The following is a 22388-nucleotide window of genomic DNA, read 5'->3' as shown; positions in this document are numbered from 1 at the left end:
CACATTTGGGGAATGAAACATTCAGTTCAATATCAGCATCCATCATGGTTAAGTTTATATGTCAGCGAAGTCTGCTGTTACTGTCATTAAGTTAAAGCTTATTGTTGGCCACTGTGCTAAGCAGAGCTTCAGATCTGCTCAGCAAATATATATAGTATAAATATAGCATAATATATGTAAATTATTGAGAATGTTATCCTTATATCCTGCATGTAGACACTAAATGAAGAAGGCATGCATAGGGCAGTACAATGTCCATATAATGTCATCTTCCCCCAGTGATGTGCTCCTAGCTAACCCAGGTCACAGAATTATTGATTTTGCAATTAGCAAACTTAGGCCCAACACAAAACAAATGCAGTATTCAACAACAATGAAAATATAGGATACAAATTTAATAAATCAATAATACTTTGCTTATATTCCTTCTGAATATTCCAGCAAATTTCATATAAACTGTTTTATAAAATTACTTCTGTTAGTACTCTCACTTTTCCCCTTTAATTCAAGAGCAATACAATTTCTTAAAGAAAGGAGTAGTGATAAAAAAACTAACTAGAAATCTCAGACTTATGATCAAACAAGTGATCAATCAGAGCAACCAGATAAATCTTTGCTCCTTTGAAGACTTGTCATTGCATTTTGATGATTCTTTGCTATAGTCCCTTCACTGAAATTAAAACTGTGATTACTGTTGTATAATGGGAGAACTTTTGTTAAATATTTAATGAAAAATATTCCTCCTTACTATTTTAGCTCAGTCTTACAACAAAGAGCGTCTAACATAGTGTTTTTGCAATGTAATGGAAATATTTACTGGATGTTGGTTAAGGTAAGTTTTTATCCAGCTGAAGATATGGTAATACAATATTTGTGCAGACTATAGTAACTTCCCATCACTATCCTTTAATCAAAATACAATAAGTTCTCATTACGCTATAAATGGAATAAACTTTGGTGTGCCAATTGTTTTCGTTTAAATGAGACATGCAAAAAAGAACAGCTCAGAATGTGAATTTGCCTAACTTGCAAAACACTAAGTTCCACCAGTCCAGAAAATAAAATCTTTGGTTCAAAATTTAAGCTAAGAATATTGCAAGCTCATTCAGTTCTTTACTCTTGTCTTTCTCTGTCAGTAATTAAGGAGATTATGCTCCGATAGGCTTTTAAGATATTACTATATCCTAGAACAAGAAAGTAGAATCTCTGCAATGTCTACATCTTGATCTGGACTAACTCTATGGGATGACCTCAATCTTGAAAGCCAATTTCTTTCTGTTCCCCTTATGCTATGCAAAATCAAGGTATGGTAACTCTGGGAGTATTTATTTATTTAAATTTATATGCAGTCCCGCTTCAAATGAGTTTCTTTTTCAAGCATCCTTCAATCTCCAGACTGTGTAATCTCGTCTACATCCTTATCAGCTCTTTTATTACCTTCTCAGTGTCACTGTAAAATCCTTTACACAAGTCAATTGATTTGCTGGTGTAGGTGATCAATCATAACCTGTCATGCAGAATTATCTTCAAATGATCAATTGCATTTATCTTTTGAATAAGCAATGTACCAATGTCTGCAATATAGCCAGCACATAATTCCAAATCAAATCTCACCCTGGTATAAATCCATCCTATATACATTTTAATCCACACATATACATGCAGTGGTGCAGTTATGAGCCACAGTGGTACAGTGGTTAGAGTGTAGTACTGCAGGCTACTTCTGCTGACTGTCGGCTGCCTGCAATTTGGCAGTTCAAATCTCACCAGGCTCAAGGTTGAGTCAACCTTCCATCTTTCCGAGGTGGGTAAAATGAGGACCCAAAATTGTTGGGGGCAATATGCTGACTCTGTAAACCGCTTAGAGAGGTCTGTAAAAGCACTGTGAAGCAGTATATAAGTCTAAGTGCTATTGTTATTTACTTAGTACTAATTACAATTATTTTGATTACCTCCGCAAATCCCCCTGAGTAGATTAAATACTGTCATAATAAAACAGTTCTAAAAATAATCTTCCTAAGGAATATATAACGATATAAATTTGCTTAAATACAAGAGTTTGAACTTATTAACATTTATTCTTGGAATAGTATCTCTTTTTCACTTATATGTACACATTCAACACTGCTATCTCTTGGTACTTTTTAGTTTAACTTACTTTCTCAAGAAATAAAATAGGAGTACAGGAATGTCTATTACTGAGTCTGGATGGCAGAAACCAAAACAGATTTCCAAATGATTATCTTTGCTACTGGATGAATCTACCTATTAAACTCACAACTCCCACTGGATGTTGGATGTTATTCAAAAATAGCAAGTATTACAATGCCTAGCAAATGATACAACGCCTGGAACCAGCCTGCTGAGATCTTGTTTCACATGCCAATATGTTTTGCAGGCAGGCTGTTTCAGAACACAGACAGTGCTTTAAATCCATTGAATTTTTTTACAACTTCAAATTCACGATTCTTTAAGATTTGCCAAACATTCCACAGCAGAATCAGAAAGTCAAAAGCTGTTTTGCTAAAGTTCTGTCCACTTTGAATTTAGGGCAGACCTTCCTGAAGAGAAATTTAGCAGCTGAGGGAAGTGGATAAATTACCAAACCAAGGCAGCTCAAACAGAGGAATTTTGCCAACAAACTAATCTCAAAGTGACCCTCCATGCCAAATCCTCTTGATACTTGAAGATGCTATCCAAGCAAACTCTGCAGGAAGTTTTGAGTTAGTATATGACTGTGCATTTGGCTGCCTGGAGGTTTTATCTCGAGACTTCTCCCTGAAGGGAAAGAGGAATCTGGATATTTAGTTCTAAGCAGTGATGCAACAGTGTTAGTGACAAGAAGGATTAGAAATAAACTTGTTGGAGACTTTATTGCATTAACATTTCCCTACTAAGCTCCTTTGCTTACTTCCTAGTTTCACGTGAGATGCAGGGCATCGGACTTTTTATACTTATCATTCTTTTTAACTTGCTGTAATTTGTATAAATGAGTCCCATCTTTCATTATTCTTGTCCATACAAAATATATGTCTATAGGTAAACTGCTCATAAGTGGCAGGTAATCAGGACTTCAATCCATTGAGAATGTGGCAATACATTTATCTTTCCAATGAGCAATATCAGTCTTTTGGCTATAATTTGGACACAGAAAATCCATTTATCTTGTCTGGTTGTCAAATTCCAAGTACTAGGTATTAGTTCAAATAGAATAAAATCTGAAAATTTTAGCTTTTATTGCACAATAATGTTTTCATAATCCACTACTTTCTTCCAACATTTAATATAGAAATACAAAAGTGTTGCTCTCTAAGGCAGGACTAGAACTCACAGTCCTGGTTTCTAGTCTGGTGTCTTAATCACTAGACCAAATTGGTTCTCATGAACCAACTTAGCGTTCAATTAAATTCAATTTTAATTTTATATTTTTAAGCTCTATTTTCATGGACATCTAATTTAACTAATGTGCATTGTTTATGTTTCACAATTCTGCTTTGATTCAATTGATCATACTTGCACCAAATTTAAGTATAGATACTGATCTCCTTCTTTCCACCCCATCTCTTTTCCTTTTTTGAAGCATCTTTTTTATATTTTAAGTCTGAGAGTAGGGAATGTTCTTCTAATGCATTCCAGAACAGTACTATGTAAACTAAACTTTAGATAGAAGGAACACAAACCATCACATCTGCCATCAAACTATAAAAATGGCCATCTGAATTTTTCCACAGAAGCATGGATAAAAGCCAGTTTCTCCACAGAAGTTTACTGATCTCACAGCAATAGGATTTGCAAAAGGATGGATGTGGTGGGAGGAAAGAAGTGATCACACAAATCCCCTTTAATGTAGACCAAAGCCATCAAATGTTACTCTAACTTTACTGCTGTTGCTACCCAGAAAATCTAGCTGATTCTTTGATTAAGCGCCAGCCCGTCCAAACTATGCTCCAGAAATCCCTACCCAATGAAAGCTAATTTAAAATTCCACATCTATATCATAGATCATTTACAACAAGCGAGATTCCTCAGGAAAATATGATAAGATCACATCTCTTGCAACTCCTAAACAGAAATGTCATTGCTCTTGTTCATTTACAAACACAAAAATGCTTTATAAAGAAATGTGGTTTAAGGTTATATTAAATGTGGTTGAAGATTGTATATTAAGTATATTTACCCAGGTAGTAGGTTGCATTACTGTTATCCTTCTCATCTTTGTTACTATTTTGTCTTACTGGTATCATTATTGTGATTGTTATTACTCTGTTGTTTTGCATGTACATTGAGAGCTTCTGCACTGGAGACAAATTCCCTGTGTGTCTAATCACAGGTGGCCAAAGAAAGCTATTCTATTCTATTCTATTCTATTCTATTCTATTCTATTCTATTCTATTCTATTCTATTCTACTCTACTCTACTCTACTCTACTCTACTCTACTCTACTCTACTCTACTCTGGAGTCTTCTAAATCAAGAAGGCTTGGATTATCTTCTCTGTTTAATACATGTTCAAAGTCACATAAGATAGTAAGCAAATTATAAAATTATTTATTCAAAATCCATTCAATCTTTAATATTTCTATTTGTTCTAGTACACCATTGTATTCTACCTATCTAGTCTGCCAGATCCATTACTTCTATAGCTATTAGCTTGTTCTTAGAGGATGATATTTGATATTAGTGTAACTCTTGTCCCACGGCAAGTTGGCTGTAGCGAGTTGGCCATGGCAAATTATCACAGACCTGACCGAACCATAGATGGGCTCTTTTCAAACCGTTTCAAGACTTTATCCTTTTGGTTCCATAGAAATTACAACTTCTAATTCCTAAATCAGTTTGGAAGATGTGGTACATGGGCATATTTACATGATTAAAAAATATACAAAACATTTTTTTCATCAATACTGCAATTAACTGTTGATTGCTATCAGATCTACCTTCAAAGAGAAACTGTTCTTTGTATTTGTATTTCAGATGCAGTGTAAAGGGATGAAACTTTAAAAATGAATAAAAAAATAAATATGCAACTAAAACAACTTGCATATTTCTACCTGGCAAGTTAATGCTTGCTGTGATAAAATTACCCAACATACTTCTGGAAGATAATCAGATTTTACTTTGGCACATTCTACAAGGAATGAAGTTCCAAAATTAATGATTAGCCAATGTTAACATCCTGATGTTTGTTTAGTAAAGTCTGGACACCGCTACAGGTAGTCCTTGACTTACAACAGTACTTTTAGTGATTGAACATAGAATGTGACTTATGACTGTTTTTCACAGTTACGACCTTTGCAGCATCCGCATGTGATCAAAACTGGGCAAAACTCACTTAACAAATATCTCACTTTTTTTTTTTTTTTTTTTTTTAATTTGATTTATATGCCGCCCTTCTCCGAAGACTCAGGGCGGCTTACAATGTGCTCAGCAATAGCCTTCATACTTTTGTATATTTATACAAAGTCAGCTTATTGCCCCCACAAACTGGGTCCTCATTTAACCTACCTTAGAAAGGATGGAAGGCTGAGTCAACCTTGAGCCTTGGAGAGATTCGAACCAACTTAACAACAGAAATTTTGGGCTCAATTGTGGTCGTAAGTTGAGAACTATCTGTATTTCCTTTAGTCTTAAATAAGCCCCTATATTTATTAATGTAAATATACTTATACTAAAAGTTTCATTATAAGAAGTTTATAGAGAAGTAACTTCGTACAATTTATAATGTTGGTTGCTAAATGAGAGTTGTTATGTGAATTTTGCCCCATTGTATGATCTTTCTTGCCACGGTTGTTAAGTGAATCACTTGCAGTTGTTAAGTTAGTAACATGGTTGTTAAGTGAATCTGGATTTCCCACCGAGTGCTTGTCAGAGGATTTTAATTCTAGTATATAAATAAAGACGTTTGTATTTTTTTACAGTATTAGCTGTTGCATCTTTTTCCACTGTTCCCCCCTGCAATTGCTATATGAGCCCAGGAAAAGATGCAGTTGCTTTAAAGAGCTACAGGAAGGCACTATATTTAAGTTCTCATACAGTCATTTTCCTAATTATTTTCAAAGCACTTTATAGTTATGATTTATCATTCAATCAGCAGGTGCTCAGACTTGATTTGGCATTTTTATTCACCTATCAAGTCCTTCCTGTTGATGTTTGATGTGTTAGTTATTATTATTGTTCAGTGCACAGTCAGCCAGATGTTCAGACTGGATTTCGCATTTTTGTCCACCTATCGAGTCCTTCCCAAGGACCTGCGATATTATTATTATTTTATCCCACCTCTTTTGTATATATTTATTTCGATCGACTCAAGGCAGCAAACCTGCCTAATGTTTCTACTTATTTTCCACCACAGTATTGTACAAACTAGATATTGCAATTACACCGCTCCTTATGCTAATCTTATTCTGCTCTTGGAAAATAATTCAAGGTGTAATTATTTCAAAGACTGCACATCTTTATTAGTCCACACGTGGAATGTCTACTTGCAAAACTCACGATAAAGCGATTGTGAGCAATACAAGAAGGAGGTCTAAATGTTTTGGGTGAGAAATAGAATGGAATGGTATGGAATGGCCATTTTTTCTTACCAATCCATCACAATTGCTAATCGCCACTGTGGCCTCTGGCATGCCTGTGATGCCCCCTGTGAACACGCATTCCTGCTTCAAGGGTTCCCGAAAAACTTCCTGGAAATCTTCTTGCCATTCAGCCAAAGCACCAGGAGACACCAGCCTCTGGTTGGGCTTCAAGCGGAGATGGAGTTCCTTGCCCCAAACAGTAACATTGAAGAAGTACAAGGGATTCCAAGAGATGGCTTTTTTCGTAGGGATGCTGCGAACCGTCCTCTGTCGAGCTGAGTGTTGTGCAGGAGCTGGTGAGTCAGACACCACATGTGATAGGAACCGTCCCTGGTGATCTACACTGAAGGGCACAATCACATCGTATTCACGTAGCTTTCCAGACAGGAGCAATTCTATGGAAATAAATGCAAATAGACAAAGTTTTAACACATTCAAATGAAACAACTTTTGTGTGTGAAAAGAAGCCTTTCTTCCTCCAAATATCTACACTTGCAATCTCAGCAACATGGAAACTTTTTTCATCAATTATAGCAAATTCTAAGAAAGCTGAGTTTTGCATGATGTCACAAAACCATATTTTGATTTAGTACATGTGGCCATTTTACATTTTGTATGTTGTAGGTACACAGGAAAGGAAAAATAGAGGATTAAAATGGGTGAATTTTGCAACTCGGATACATTAATGCAAATGTAGAACATTTGCAAAACTCCTATGTAACTTTATTCCCCCCGTTGTTTTTTACGTCTCACCAGATAGGACAAAAAAATAAAGAATGATATAGGCCTTTTGACTACTGAAAATACAAAACGTATTCAGCCGGCACTGCTGCATACTTTAAAGCATATTTTCACATCAAAGGCCTTTGCCAAAGTTTGTATTGTATACATTCCTGCTTTCTGAACTGAAAAAGCTCAGAAAAGTCCATTCTGTGCCATCCTACCACCCAACAATGCATTTCACACTTTTTTTTCCTACACTCCACATAGATAAGTGATACACGCAGACATCACAACTAAATATTTTGATGCTGTATTAACTGTTGTACAAGCCTGTGAAAATGATGAAGAGGTTGTGTTTTGACTCTGATCTTTTATCCTCGTTCTTACAGCAGATAGGCATTCATACAGAAAAATGTAGTCTTCAGCGTTGTTTTTTTTCAAGCATCCTCCCTTCCCACTCCCATTTGTAGCCATTATCTTTGATTTACACCAGGGTGGATTTGATTTAAATCGAGTCGATTTAAGTCATGATTTAAATCACTAGTAAAAAGGCTTGATTTAAATCAACTCAATTTAAATCATAATTTTTAAAGAGCAACTGTCATCTCTGTCCCGCAGCGGCTCCTCCTCTCACCCGCTGTTGACTCACCAACAGTCCCAATATTGCAGAATATACAGCCTCATGCTACATAACTAAGCTCCATTTCATCTGAATAAACTAAATTATTAATGTATCTTAAATAGAAAACTATCTTTAGATAGATTTTTACTTCAAAAATGTTTTATTAAAATAAATTTGACAAAAATCAAAAAAATTTAAATTTTTAAAAATCTGATTTTTATTTTTTATTTTTAATCATCGATTTTTATCCACCCTGATTTACACACACACACACACACACACTGGTGAAGGAGATTTGAAGTGAATAGGAACCGCTGCTTTATCTCCAATTGCAAAAAAACAAGGAGCCTGGATAGCTCTGCAGACTAAAGCACTGTAATTTAACACCAGCTGTCTGCAATTAATGTAAGTTCAACTTTTGCCAGGCTCAAGGTTGACTCAGCCTTCCATCCTTTCTAAGGTAGGTAAATTGAGGACCCAATTTGTGGGGGGATTAAGCTGACTTTGTATAAAATATACAAAAGTATGAAGGCTATTGCTTAACGCACTGTAAGCCGCCCTGAGTCTCCGGAGAAGGGCAGCATATAAATCAAATTAAAAAAAACAAACTGGAGTTATTTCCCCTTACAAACTTCAGTTTGCCAAGTGAATACAGTACGTTCAACACAGCAGAAGAAAATCGTGCTGACACACACTGATGCCACTTACGGCTGACACCAAGCATCCAAGCGATTCATTCTGCAACCCCCAAGTAACACATCATGTACGTACTCCAAAAGGAAGAAATCCTTTGAAATGAAATAATGGTTCAGCAAGATAACAAGATAACCGAAAGATCTTGGAATACACTCCACAGCCGTCTGCAGCTTCTCATCCCAGGAAAACTATTGCTAGGGCAGATATCATGTGCCAAAATAAGATTAACAGCCTCATGTCTAAATTACTTAAACATTTAAATAATACATACTAAGAATATGATCAAACGATGTCTCTCTATAAACAGAGTTCTCTTTACAAACAAGTTCCCCTGATTTGTTTGCTGCAAAACTCCTGCTGTGTATTTCATTTTGCTTTATAGCCTATTGACTTCCACATCAAAAGGACACCACAGAAATCTCTAAAATGAGATCTACTATAATATGTAACAAACCAACCAATCCAGCTGAAATCCATAAACCTGTCTAGTATGATCAAATGTTTATTTTTTAAAAAAAGTTTGACACGACTGAGAAAATCTGATTGACAGGAGCTGAAAAATAACAGCCAATGGCCAAATTTAAACCTGTTCTTTATTTTCATGCCTGTCGCAAAGCAGACGGTGGATTTTTAAAAGATTGGCAATTGCGTTCTCCCTTGTAATTAAAGGAAAGTCCTGCCTTCCTTTCCAGTTTCCAAACAGGAAAGCTAAAGCAGGGCAGATCAGACACCGCATGAAATGGGAAGCTGGTGCCTAGAAATTTGGGGGCCATTTCTAAAGAAAGGCTCAAATATCACTGTAACTAGCAACATGTGGGAGACGGGGAATTGTTTCCATATCTACTAGGATTAAGGGATATCCTGCCCATCATCTGGGCAGGAGGGTTTGCCGGATCCAGAGAAAGGAGTGCACAGGTAGGGCACGATTTGTTCTTTAGGCAAAAAGGCAGTTTTTCAATGACATGTAGGTGTTCCAGAGGGCAGGAGCAACAGCAGAGTAGGCCCTCCTCCTGGACCCCGCCAACTGGAATAATCAGGCTGACGGGATCCACAGCATGCCTCCTTTGCCAGCACAAGTGGTACGGGCCAATCCCAGTGGGGTGAGAGTAACTTGGACCCATACTCAGCATTTTCAATATATGGGAGCTTTGTAAAGGTGTCAAGGAGAGATCCAACCTAGAACTAAGGAGAAATTTTCAAACAGTGAGAACAATTCATTCGTAATGGAACAGCTTGCCTTCAAAAGTTGTAGATGCTTCATCACTAGAGGTTTTTAAGAAGAGATAGGGCAACCACTTATCTGAAATGGTATAGAGCAGTGACGGCTAATCTTTTTGGCACCGAGTGCTGAAATGTGAGTGCGCGTGGGAAACCGTAAAAGCAGATGATTTTATGGTTTCTGGCGTGAATCTGATGTTCTGGTTTCTGGCGCGCATGCACGTGCGAAACCAGCTGTCCGGTGCGCATGAAGCTCCCCCCCTCCCCTGCAGTCTGCCACTGAGAACAAGCCAGCGCAGCCCCCCGCCTTCCCAGTTGCTTCCCGGCCGGCACACCTCTTACCCCTCGGTGGCATCTCCATGCTGCACTCTCCTCTGGCCTTCCTGGGGCAGCTCACCTCCACAACGGCAGCTCCTCCTCCTTTTCCTGCTCCAGCATCCTGGCCGGAAGTGGCAGCGCAAGAACCGCCACCGCCCCCTCGCAGTGGTGGGAGCAGCAGGCAGGGCACCCGGCCTCCCAGCCAGCAAACCCTGCCCCACTGCCCCGTGACCAAGCTGGCCAGGTGCTCCGGACTGCGGATGTGCGGATGTGCAGCGGTGCTGTGGGCTGGAGGGCTGGGGCTGCACAAGAAGCCCGCTCAGGCAGGGAGGGAGGGAAGCCCCAGCCCGCCTGTCCTGACTGGCAGCTCTGTTCCCCTTGCTCTTGCTCCCCTTGCATGTTCCTGGCATGTGCATGCGCACTGGCCAGCTGGTCTTCGTGCGCACATGCGTGCCAAAAACTGGAAGACCAGGTGGCCTGCATGCATGTACGCACTGGAAACCAGAAGATCATCTTCCCGGCACGCCCATGTGCACCAGGTGACTGCTCTTTCGGTTTCCTGCGCGCATGAAGACCAGCTGGCCGACGCGCTGGAACCCAGAAGAGCAATGGGCAACGGCTCTACATGCCTAGAGAGATGGCTCTGTGTGCCACTTCCAGCACGCATGCCATAGGTTCGCCATCACAGGTATAGAGTCTCCTGCTTGAGAAGGGGTTTGGACTAGAACACCTCCAAGGCCACTGTACTACCAAGGTCAAGAGCCTTGGTAGTACAGTGGTCTAAAGCACCCTGTTATTAAGAACAGCTGTCTGAAATTACTGTAAGTTCGAATCTCACCAGGCTCAAGGTTGACTCAGCCTTCCATCCTTTCAAAGTTAGATAAATTGAGGACTCAGTTTGTGGGGGCAATAAGCTGACTTTGTATAAATATATAAAAGAATGTAGGCTATTGCTTAGCGCATTGTAAGCCACCCTGAGTCTCCGGAGAAGGGCGGCATATAAATCAAATTAAAAAAAAAACAAAAAACTTCCAGCTTTATTCTGATAGATAGAAAATATAAATATATACATATATACACGTAAACATTTCCCATTTCTGCAATTTCCAAGTTTCCAGCTTCAGCAGGTTGCTTAAAGCTACTAAGCCAAGCATTTGTTTACTTTCCGGACATTCATATTTCGAGAATAAGAATCTCTGACCATAAAATCCAGGCAAGGAAGCAAAGAAAAACTACTGGTAATTCCCATAGCGGAATAAGAAATTGTGGGTATACTCCATCACTGGAGGTTTTTAAAAAGAGACTGGAAGACCATTTGTTTGAAATGGTCCAGGGAGATCTCCTGGACTAGAAGACCTCCAAGGTCCCTTCCAACTCTGTTATTCTGCATTCTGCAAAAGACTGGACAGCCACCTGTCTGAAATGGTATAGGCCAGGGTCTCCTGCTTGAGCAGGGGGTTGGACTAGAAGACCTCCAGGGTCCCTTCCAACTCTGTTATTCTACATATCATTGGGAGTGCTGGGGTAACATTGGGTAGATGAGAGAAATGGATTGTTTTTCAGCTCATCTTCTTTACTATCCTATACAAATATATCAGGAACTGCAGATTATTTTGATGAATATCTATCTAATCTGTTTGTCTGTCTGTCTATCCCTCCATCCATCCATCCTCTATTCATCTACTGTGTCTGTCTGTCTGTCTGTCCGTCCATCCATCCATCCATCCATCCATCCATCCATCCATCCTCTATCTATCTACTGTGTCTGTCTGTCTATCCATCCATCCATCCACTATCTACTGTGTTGTCTGTCTGTCTGTCTGTCCATCCATCCATCCTCTATCTATCTACTGTCTGTCTGTCCGTCCATCCATCCATCCTCTATCTATCTACTCTGTCTGTCTGTCTGTCCGTCCGTCCGTCCATCCATCCATCCTCTATCTATCTACTGTGTCTGTCTGTCTGTCCGTCCGTCCATCCATCCATCCTCTATCTATCTACTGTGTCTGTCTGTCTGTTTGTCCGTCCATCCTCTATCTATCTACTCTGTCTGTCTGTCTGTCTGTCTGTCTGTCTATCCATCCAACCATCCATCCTCTATCTACTGTGTCTGTCTGTCTGTCTGTCTATCCATCCAACCATCCATCCTCTATCTACTATGTCTGTCTGTCTGTCTGTCTATCCCTCCATCCATCCATCCTCTATCTATCTACTGTGTCTGTCTGTCTGTCACCTTTCTATATCACCTCTCTCTCTCTCTCTCCCTCACACACACATAGCCAAACTCGAACTAAAAAGCAGTAGCAGAGTTACACTCATTGACGTCTCGCCCGGGGGGAGAAGCTAAACAAGGTTTCATTTCGCAGAGCCGCACTGCCACCCAACGGAACTCCATCGCAGCCCGCTCCCCAAACGCTCTCCGGTGTTGCAATGAGCCTCTTTTTTTTTCCCCTCGCCTAGATTTGGACCGAGGCTCTACTACCTGGACCAAGCCAAGCCAAGGCTGGCGCCCAATATACTAGCCGCGCCAACAGACGGGGCGACCCCGGCTTCTCTCCATCCCGCCTGGCTCCCCGCAGCCCCAGCCTGACGGTCCCCTTTTCTTCCTCCCTCGCCCACCTCCCCACCACACACACTTTCCTACCTTGGACTCTGCCTTGCCTGCCGGAGGCGACCCAGCACCGCATCACCCAGGAGAGCATCGCCACATAAAAGACGAGCGAATCCATCCGGGGAGGGAGGTCGCCACGCGCTCTCCGGCCGTTCCAGAGCGGGCCCCCCCCCAAAAAAAAAAAGTTGCTCCTTCCGACGCGCTGCTCCTCCAGGACGCTAAGGGAGCCCGCTGCTTTTTTTTCCTTCCTCGCCTCCCGCCGAGCCGGCTGACCACCCCCTTCAGCCCAAGAAGCCCCGCGGGAGCAGGAGCCGCAGCCGCTCCGCCAGCTGGTCCTCCCAGCAGCGCACTGAGCCCGAGCCGGGACGCGTCCCCTTCCATGCAAGGCGAAACGGCCGTGTGGGGGGGAGAGGGGGGCGAAGGAGGCGCCGCTTTCCCGCTGCAAGGCTGAGGGGAGCCGCGGGGGAGGAGAAGGGAGGGAGCCGGGGAAGCCCGCGGGCGCGCGCGCTCCCGGACGACACGACCTCCTCCTGAGTGACAGCCAGGCCGGCAACCTGACCCGCGCGTGACGGAGGTGGTGGGCTGGGGAGACCTCCCCGCCTTCTTCCCCCCTCTTCTTTCCCCGGGAGCGCCGCCGAGAAAGAGGACTTTCCATTGCACGTGGCGCTTTTCAACGCGGCTTCGCCTTTGCCAATAGCCCGAGACCCCGAGCCAAGTGCCGCCTCTTGCCCGGACCGCCGCGAAAGGGTCGGGGGCTCCCAGAGCAGCTCGGATGCAGGAGGGAAAGAGGACGCTGCGCTCTTCCCGCGCTTTTTTTTTGGCGCTGTTGCCTCGTGGAACGAATCCTACCTGCCCGGGTCCCGTCTGGAAAAAAGGGAGGGATTCCGACCTTCACGCCCTGCGCTTCCCGAGCGTTTTCCTTCAATACCCGAAATGCTTGTTTTTGTTGGTTAAATTTATACGGGTATTCCTCGGTTTACGACCCCAGTTGAGCCCAACGTTTCCCTCGCTAAGCAAGACTGAAAAGAATTTTTGTTTTCGTTTTCCGACCTTTCTTGCCCCCGTTGTTAAGCGAATGGGTGCAGTGGTTAAGTGAGTAATACGGCCACTTTGTCAGAAGGGGATCACGTGACCTTGGGACACTACAACTGTCATAAATAATGTGCCAGTTGCCAAACAGCTATATTTCAATCACGTGACCATGAGCGTATCACAAACATGATCCCGTGACCATGAGCGTGTCACACAAATAAGTGTGATTGTGGTCATAGAATAGAATAGATTTTTTTATTGGCCAAGTGTGATTGGACACAGAAGGAATTTGCCTTTGGTGCATATGCTCTCAATGTACACAAAAGAAAAGATACGTTCATCAAGAATGAAGAGCCTTGATGGTACAGTGGTTATTAACACAGCTGCCTGTTATTAACACAGCTGCCTGCAATTACTGCTGGTTTGAATCTCTCCAAGGCTCAAGGTTGACTCAGCCTTCCATCCTTTCTAAGGTAGGTGAAATGAGGACCCAGTTTGTGGGGGCAATAAGCTGACTTTGTATAAAATATACAAAAGTATGAAGGCTATTGCTTAGCACATTGTAAGCCGCCCTGAGTCTCCAGAGAAGGGCGGCATATAAATCAGATTAAAAAACAAAAACAAACTGGAGTTATTTCCCCTTACAAACTTCAGTTTGCCAAGTGAATACAGTACGTTCAACACAGCAGAAGAAAATCGTGCTGACACACACTGATGCCACTTACGGCTGACACCAAGCATCCAAGCGATTCATTCTGCAACCCCCAAGTAACACATACAACACTTAAGGTACAACACTTAATGATAGTCATAGGGTACAAATAAGCAATCAGGAAACAATATCAATATAAATCGTAAGGATACAAGCAGCAAAGTTACAGTCATACAGTCATAAGTGGAAGGAGATGGGTAGTGGGAACGATGAGAAGATTAATAGTAGTGCAGAGTCGCTTCAGTGCTTTTGTAACTTTGGATGGTCACTAAATGAATGGTTGTAAGTCAAGAACTAGCTCCATGCTGCCCATCTCACTGTCAAATGACTGGACAACTTGCAACACCAGAAAATCTTTAGTTAAACATCCCTGTTTTGAGGGGGAATTGATCCGTATGTGGTTACCAAAAGAAAAACCATTCTTTACCCAATTCTGGGTGATTTGTCAAGGGTTGGAGCCCACGTTTAATGAAACATGGAAGAGGTTGGTCCAAATAGCTCAGAAGGTTCCCAGAGAGGGCGGAATGGCAGAACCTGGAGATGGAGTTAAAAGAGGAATCAGCCTAGAATCCCTAGATAGCCACTAAATCCAGCCCTTGAAATCCTTTGACCTTTTGATATAATTTCAAGCAGGTGCTAACCATTAATTGAGAAGATTCCTGTGCATAGGCTTTTTAGCAATAAATCAGTTTAATTGGATCTTCACAGGTAGACCTGGTCTTTCCCGACTGATGGTTCCTTTTTCCTAGCCAGGAGATGCTGCTACAGAGAAAGCAGAACAACTGTACTTTCTCAAGTATGTCTATCAGGGGAAGTTTTGTAACATTGAAGGGTGTGTGGAACTGCCTAGTTTTTGAAACTATCTTTTGCCTGAAGGTGGAGGGATGCCTGGGTGAGAGTTACTCTAGTTGTGATTTGAGATAATTACTCCATTGCAAATTTAGATGGTGTTCATAGCAGGAGTGAAATCCAGCAGGTTCTAACAGGTTCTGGAGAACCTGTAGCAGAAATTTTGAGTAGTTCCGAGAACCGGCAAATACCACCTCTGGGTGGCCCCAGAGTGGGGGTGGGAATGGAGATTTTACAATATCCTTCCCCCAGGAGGAGAGGGAATGGAGATTTTGCAGTATCCTTCCCCTGCCACACACACCAAGCCACGTCCACAGAACCGGTAGGGAAAAATTTTGGATTTCACCCTGGTTCATAGCCATCAGCTGGACAGAATAACAGAAGAAGAGAGTTGGAAAGGACCTTGGAGATCTTCTAGTCCAACCCCCTGACTAGTTAGGGCACCTAGACCATCTTGACTAAGTATACACATTTAATTAATTAATGGGGATCCGGTTGGTATTAGGATGGGAAGACACCAGGGAATCTCAGAACTTTAATCAACTAAAGAAAAATGGGCACAGCAAACTATTTTAAAACAAATCAACTCAAGGCAGCTCCTCTGATCTTGGTATCTTGCATATTTTGGCAAGTATATAATGAGCATGAATATCAAATTATTTTGTATATTTTCATAAAAGCCCCAGCTGCATGAGGCAATTACTCCTGTTGAAATACATAGTTAAGTAAGTGTGAATAGCTTGTATCCCAATCCAGAAAAAATAGAGCTAAACCAAACTTTTAAGATTTCTTTTCTTTTCTTTTTTACTGCTTTTCCTTAGGAAAAAAAGACCACCTAGCAGCATTCTCTTCTTTATAGATATTCTTTTCTCCTCCAAATTCATGGAAGGGCCTCCCAATTTCTCTGGCTGTAAATTTATCTACATTTCTTGAAAAATGGGCACAGCTGGCCCAAAATATTTTTCAATGAAAATCAGAGGAGCAGATGGCACTCACCCATTCAAGTCCAGTAGAATTTCACTACCACCCTCTTCCAGAAGACCCTACAAATATGCCTTTCAACATATGCCATAAATTATTCCATTTCTGACGATCTGATGTTTGGTAGCAACCAAAAATAGTTGAGAAGGATGCTTCATTTTTCCCTCTTATTTTGGTTGGTGCTATAGACAGGATAACTATTTAACCCAGGAATCCCCAGCAGAGCAGTATGAGCTTAGAACAAAATAATTTCTCTCAGCCTTCCTCAATCAGTATGAGAGAACTTGCTGCGGCCAACTCACTGCGGTCAACTCGCTGCAGAACTTAAATTAATTTCAAAGGAACCGTGGCCAATAATAATAAATAAAGTCAAGGCAGAAATACAAGAGTTACAGTAATTTTGATGAAAATGTCACCAACAATAAAAGTAACAAATAAATTATTAATACAGCGTTGAATTGTCCTGCAGCAATTTGTCCTACGGCGAGTTGGCCATGGTGAGTTGGCTGTGTCTAATTGTCTTAGACAATTCTCAATCTATTGCTGGATTGTTGGACTGGAGCTCCCTTCTTAGTTCCTTGTTGATAGGCAGGGAATTATTCTGAAAATGAAGATAGATAAAGTGCCTTCATCATTACCATTTTCAGCAACAAATGCAACTCATGTGCTCTTTTGGGATGTGAGCAAAACAGTTGCTGCCAACCATTTGTTCCAGCTTGACAAATGTAGAAACCAATTTATTATAAGCACATAAGGAACCCAGTTACTTTTCTTTGGAGAACAAAAGTTCCTTGAAAACACGGCCCTGAATTTTTCCCTCAGGGAAGAGGGAGCATGAGATTTTTCTAATTTAACAGGTATAGCTATAATGAGCACATGTACCAATATTTCTTTTAAAAAACAATCCCATAATCCTTTTAAGCACCCTTTTCCTTGCTTTATAAAATTCTAAGAGTATTGAGCTTGGCTTCTTTAGATAAAATTACACACAACTCTCCTGTATATTATTATTATTATTATTAGTTAATCTTTAGTGAGATTCACAGCCTTTGAGGCTGGTTAATAGCTCAGCAGCTCGAGTCCTAACCAAGGACCTAGGAACTGTTAAGGTATCGTCGGAGGATGTAAGCTGTTCCAAGTAAGGTGGTTTTTTGTAGAGTCAAAATGTTCAAGTCCGGCAAATTTAGAATTTCTAAATAGTGGGGTAGCCCTTTGGGTATTGCTCCAAGGGCTCCAATTACAATCGGGACAACACACGATTTCTTTTTCCACAGTCGCTCAACTTCAATTTGCAAGTCCCGGTACTTTGTGATTTTTTCTTGCTGCTTATCTTCAATCTGTGCATCACCAGGTATTGCAATGTCAATGAACCATACTTTTTTCTTTTCAACTATTGTTATGTCAGATGTGTGTGGACCAAGTGCCTGTCAGTCTGAATCCTGAAGTCCCACAAGATCTTGAGTTTCTCATTGTCTAAAACTTTCTCAACCTGATGTTCCCAGTGGTTTTTGCTGTACTCAAATCCAAACTTCTGGCACAATTTCCAATGAATGATCTTAGCATGGCGTTGTAGGTAGTCAGTTTGTGAAATTTTGCTGCACCCATTGATCAGGTGGTCGACTGTCTCATCTTTCTCATTGCAGAGGCGGCATTTGCAATCAAGTTGCAGTCATGTGTTTGCACACATTCTTGAGAATAATCCCTATTTAACAAAGGCTGCAGTCCTGAATAACTGTACCAAGTGCAAGCACCAGTGAATTCATTGTGGCTTCTTTATGAATAAACTGACATAAGATTATTTATTCTTTAAATGTGCTTGAAATTGTTGTTTGTTGTTAGTCGCAAAGTCGTGTCTGACCCACCGCGACCCCATGGACCACATTCCTCCAGGTTTTCCTGTCCTCCACCATCCCCCAGAGTCCATTTAAGCTCACGCCGACTGCTTCAGTGACTCCATCCAGCCACCTTGTTCTCTGCCATCCCCTTCTTCTTTTGCCCTCAGTCATTCCCAGCATTAGGCTCTTCTCCAGTGAGTCCTTCCTTCTCATTAGGTGGCCAAAATATTTGAGTTTCATCTTCAGGATCTGGCCTTTTAAAGAGCTGTCAGGGTTGATCGCCTCTAGGTTTGATTGTCTTGCAGTCCAAGGGACTCATAGGAGTCTTCTCCAGCACCATAGTTCAAAGGCCTCAATTCTTTGGTGCTCAACCTTCCTTATGATCCAACTTTCACAGCCATACATTGCAACTGGGAAAACCACAGCTTGACGTGCTTGGAATTATGGAGATGGAAAACAGTACCTGATTCCAGGAATATTTATTTAATAAAAATAAGATCATAGATAGCTTCAGTGTCCTAAATCAGATTAGAGATCCAGGGTTTTAAAATTTTAATCCTAATTGGAGATGCCAGGGTTTGAATTTGGGATTTCCCACAAAGAAGGCATTGTGGGAAACGTTTTGGCCTGTCTCTGTTGAAACCAAGTAGCTGTGAATTTGGGTGTGTAATGGAACCTGCAATTGGAAACGTTCTGCTCTTAAATCTGGGTGCTATTGCCTTGCCTTGCTTGGATTCAGTGTGCAAATTGGGGTTCTCCTGAATTGACACCTCCTGTTTGAAAAACTGGTAGCAGTTGGCAGTTTTGCAAAATTCATTCTTGTGCATCAGTTGTCCCACTTCCTGAACTGATAAGAATCCACTGCTTCTTATCAGTTTATTTGAAGAAGCTTCTTGTATAAGAAGCAAAATGTTTTCAAAGAAAAACAAGAATGTCCAGTTGCCTATTTAAAAAGCACCCTTGGGTATTGGTTGATTATGATTTCTCTCTACAGTATCTCTTTTTTCCTTTTTATTACTCCACCCAGAGTCATGTTTTCTGATTGGGGGAGCCCTATAAATGTTTAAAAAAACAGTGAGCTCCAGCTCATCTAAAATTAGTTATGCCACAGGATACTTTCAAGGAAGGAAAATGTTCTCCCTTCTGTATGACAGAAATTTTCCTTTTCATGTACAGCACAATAATGTGTGTACATCTGTTTTTGCACGATGCAAATCATGAATAGTGAAGGATCATTGCCATACGATATTAAGTGCAAACAGTTGCATGAGGAGGAATAGTTGGAGAAGGGGTTGTTCCTGGAAGCCTAATAGGATTTTTGCTGCTCCTAAAAGCTACCAAAGTGAACAGTCAAAAATAAAACATGATGGAGTATTAAATCTGTTATCAATTTTTATGGGCTATAACTCTTTACAAGGAACTCTGGTTAGAATTAGGATTTTATGGAAAATTCATAATGCTTCTTTTACCTCCTGTATACCACTAGATTTGCCATAGTAAAATCTTCCAAAGTGATAGATATGTTGGATTACATCTCCTATTATTCCAGATAGCATGTTCAAAAACTGTATAGATTGCATTATAGGTAGTTCTCGACTTACGACCACCGCGAGGAGCAGAATTTCCATTGCCAAGCAAGATGTTGGTATATGAGTCATACCTGATTTTATAATCTTTTGTACTATGGTTGTTAAGCAAATGACAGCAGTTAAGTGAAACTTGCTAGGAACATGTTAGAAAAATCTGACTTCCCACTCAACTGTGTTTGTCAGAAGCCAGCTGGGAAGGTTGTGAATAATGATTACATGACCTCAGGATACTGCAACCATCATAGATAGATGCTGGTTGCCAAGCATCCACATTTTGAACACGTGACTGGGGATGCTGCGATGGTCATAAGTGTGAGGACAGGTTATAAGTCACATTTTTATTGCCATTTTAACTTTGAATAGGTCACTATGGCGGTTCAGCACTTAAAACGCTGGGCTTGTTGGTTGGAAAGGTTCGAGACCCAAGCTCCACATGATGGGGTGAGCTCCCATCCTCACCTAGCTCCTGCCAATCTAGCAGTTCAAAAGCATGCAAATGCAAGTAGATAAATAAATACCACCGGTGGGAAAGTAACAGCACTCCATGAGGTCATTCTGGCTACATGACCACAGAAATATCTTTGGACAACACTGGCTCACTGGCCTTGAAACAGATGAGCACGGCCCCCTAAAATCGACAATGAGTATTGGAGTAAAATCTGCAGGGACTCCTTTTAACTTGGAACAGTTGATAAATAAATGGACTACTCATATAGGAGGTGTCTGTGGGGGGAAGAGTTTCATGGTGGAACAGAGTTTTCAAACTGAGACATTTAAAAATAGACCCATCAATCAAGCATCCAAGAGGACTGTAGGTTCCCTGCAAGAAGATCTTGTAATAATACTGAAGAAGAATAAGAATATGATGTTCCATAGATTACTAAACTACTTTCCTTCCTATGAGAGACTATAAGTATACTGTAAAACAGCTGAGGGCACTTTTGTAACATCCAAAATTTGTAATCCTACTCAAGACCACCCGGAAAGTTGCAGAACAAGAGATGTGGTTGCAAATTCGGTAATTACACTGTAATAAGAAGGAAATGCCTGTGTTTTCCCTCACTTGTGTCAATTACCAGGCAAAATGATTTATAATAAAATGACTGCAAACCAGCATTACAGATTTTCCATCTTTGAGGCAAGGATGGCCTCAACAGAGAACCATGCCACTGACTTTATCTTTCTTGATTCAATTATAAATTAGTACTGAATGGTAAACATAATTCATGAAGAGTTTCAGAAGAAGGAAATGCACAGTTGCTGGCTCTTCCTAATATCCAATCTCCTTCTGCAGCATGGGAGACAGAAATTCAAACAACTGCCCTTCTGCTGCTATCTAGTGGTCATCTGGGCTATTGCAGCCGATGAGATGATCCTGATGTTTGAGGGAAAAATATCTCACACTTTGAGGGTTATAAATACAATAATAAATAATAATCTTGTGTTGCCTATCTCCACTCCTGCTTTATTCTGCCTGCCTCTTTCAACAAAGCTATAATATGGCAGAATTATATCTATAGTACTTTCCAAATGAAACCAGATACTGAAAAAGGGTTGAAGCTTCTCATCAAAATGTGGAGTGAAAAGCAAGTATGTCTAATGGTGGTAGGCATATCAGATTAGACCATGAAATATTCTTTTATCTTTAAGATCTTTTATGGTCGTTAAAAGACTCGCCGAAAAGCTGCTAGCACTATCCTCCATGAATGAGAATTACCTCATCTCCCAAATATGCAAAGCTAGGATTATATTGGAATGGAAAATATTTATGGCTGCTCCCACAGCAGAGCGAAAGAAGGGTCCCACAGCCTCTTCTTTAGACAGAAGTATTACAACTGTGGTGAACGTTGTCATTGCGAGCAGTTATTTTCAAAATATGTTCCATGGAAGAACTTGTTAAAGGATGATCAGTTGTCAGTTGCTCTTGGGAGACCAAAGGAAGAGGATGCCCAGCTGTTTTTTGGCCTTCAATTGTCATGACCTTCTCAGAAAAATCTTGACGTGGAGAACAAAACCAGCATAAAGTCTGTTGGATCTAACCCTGAAGACTGAGGACCTCATACAGATACCATAGCAGAGCCTGTTCCAGTTCTGTGGCTTTGGCCCAGTGGCGGAATTCAATTTTTTTTACTACCGGTTCTGTGGGCGTGGCTTGGTGGGCATGGCAGGGGAAGGATACTGCAAAATTTTCATTCCCACCCCATTCCAGAGGAAGGATACTGCAAAATCCCCATTACCTCCCAACTCCCGGAGGAAGGATATTGCAAAATCTCCATTCCCACCCAACTCTGGGGCCAGCCAGAGGTGGTATTTGCCGGTTCTCCGAACTACTCAAATTTCCGCTACCGGTTCTCCAGAACCTGCTGAATAGCACCTCTGCTCTGGACTTCTACTCTGACATAGCTCCAAGCCTTCGGTGGTACCACACTGAGAGTCAAAGAAGGAGGAAGAGGTCTTTATGAATAAGTTGAAAATCAAGAGTTACTTCCAAGTAACCTTGTATCCTGATTCAAGATAATTTTAACCAACTAGGTATAGGTGGAGATCAATAAGCCTGCTGTTACCCACCAGGTATTAAAACAACAATTACACACAGTTTTTTCTATCTTTTGAACATTGACCCCG

At 41.1% G+C, this 22388-nt stretch overlaps 1 protein-coding gene across 2 annotated transcripts in view; it reads right to left on the bottom strand.

Annotated features, from left to right (window-relative positions):
- ADAMTS14 (ADAM metallopeptidase with thrombospondin type 1 motif 14) overlaps window positions 1-13571 on the bottom strand; it is a 78860-nt gene extending 65289 nt beyond the window's left edge. Inside the window, exons 1-2 of one of the 2 annotated variants that reach the window (XM_060682252.2) lie at window positions 12799-13571; window positions 6587-6972 (exon numbers count right to left, since the gene is read on the bottom strand). In XM_060682252.2, coding sequence (XP_060538235.2) covers window positions 6587-6972; window positions 12799-13420 — 1008 coding nt within the window. In that variant the 5' untranslated portion in view covers window positions 13421-13571. The remainder of the gene's footprint in view (window positions 1-6586; window positions 6973-12798) is intronic. The other variant, XM_087871788.1, reaches the window with a different exon arrangement.
- Window positions 13572-22388: the final 8817 nt, after the last annotated feature.

This window comes from Pantherophis guttatus, chromosome 6 (genome assembly GCF_059756535.1).
Source record: "Pantherophis guttatus breed Tessera chromosome 6, ASM5975653v1, whole genome shotgun sequence".
NCBI lineage: Eukaryota > Metazoa > Chordata > Lepidosauria > Squamata > Colubridae > Pantherophis > Pantherophis guttatus.
This window is presented reverse-complemented; position numbering and strand designations above follow the sequence as displayed.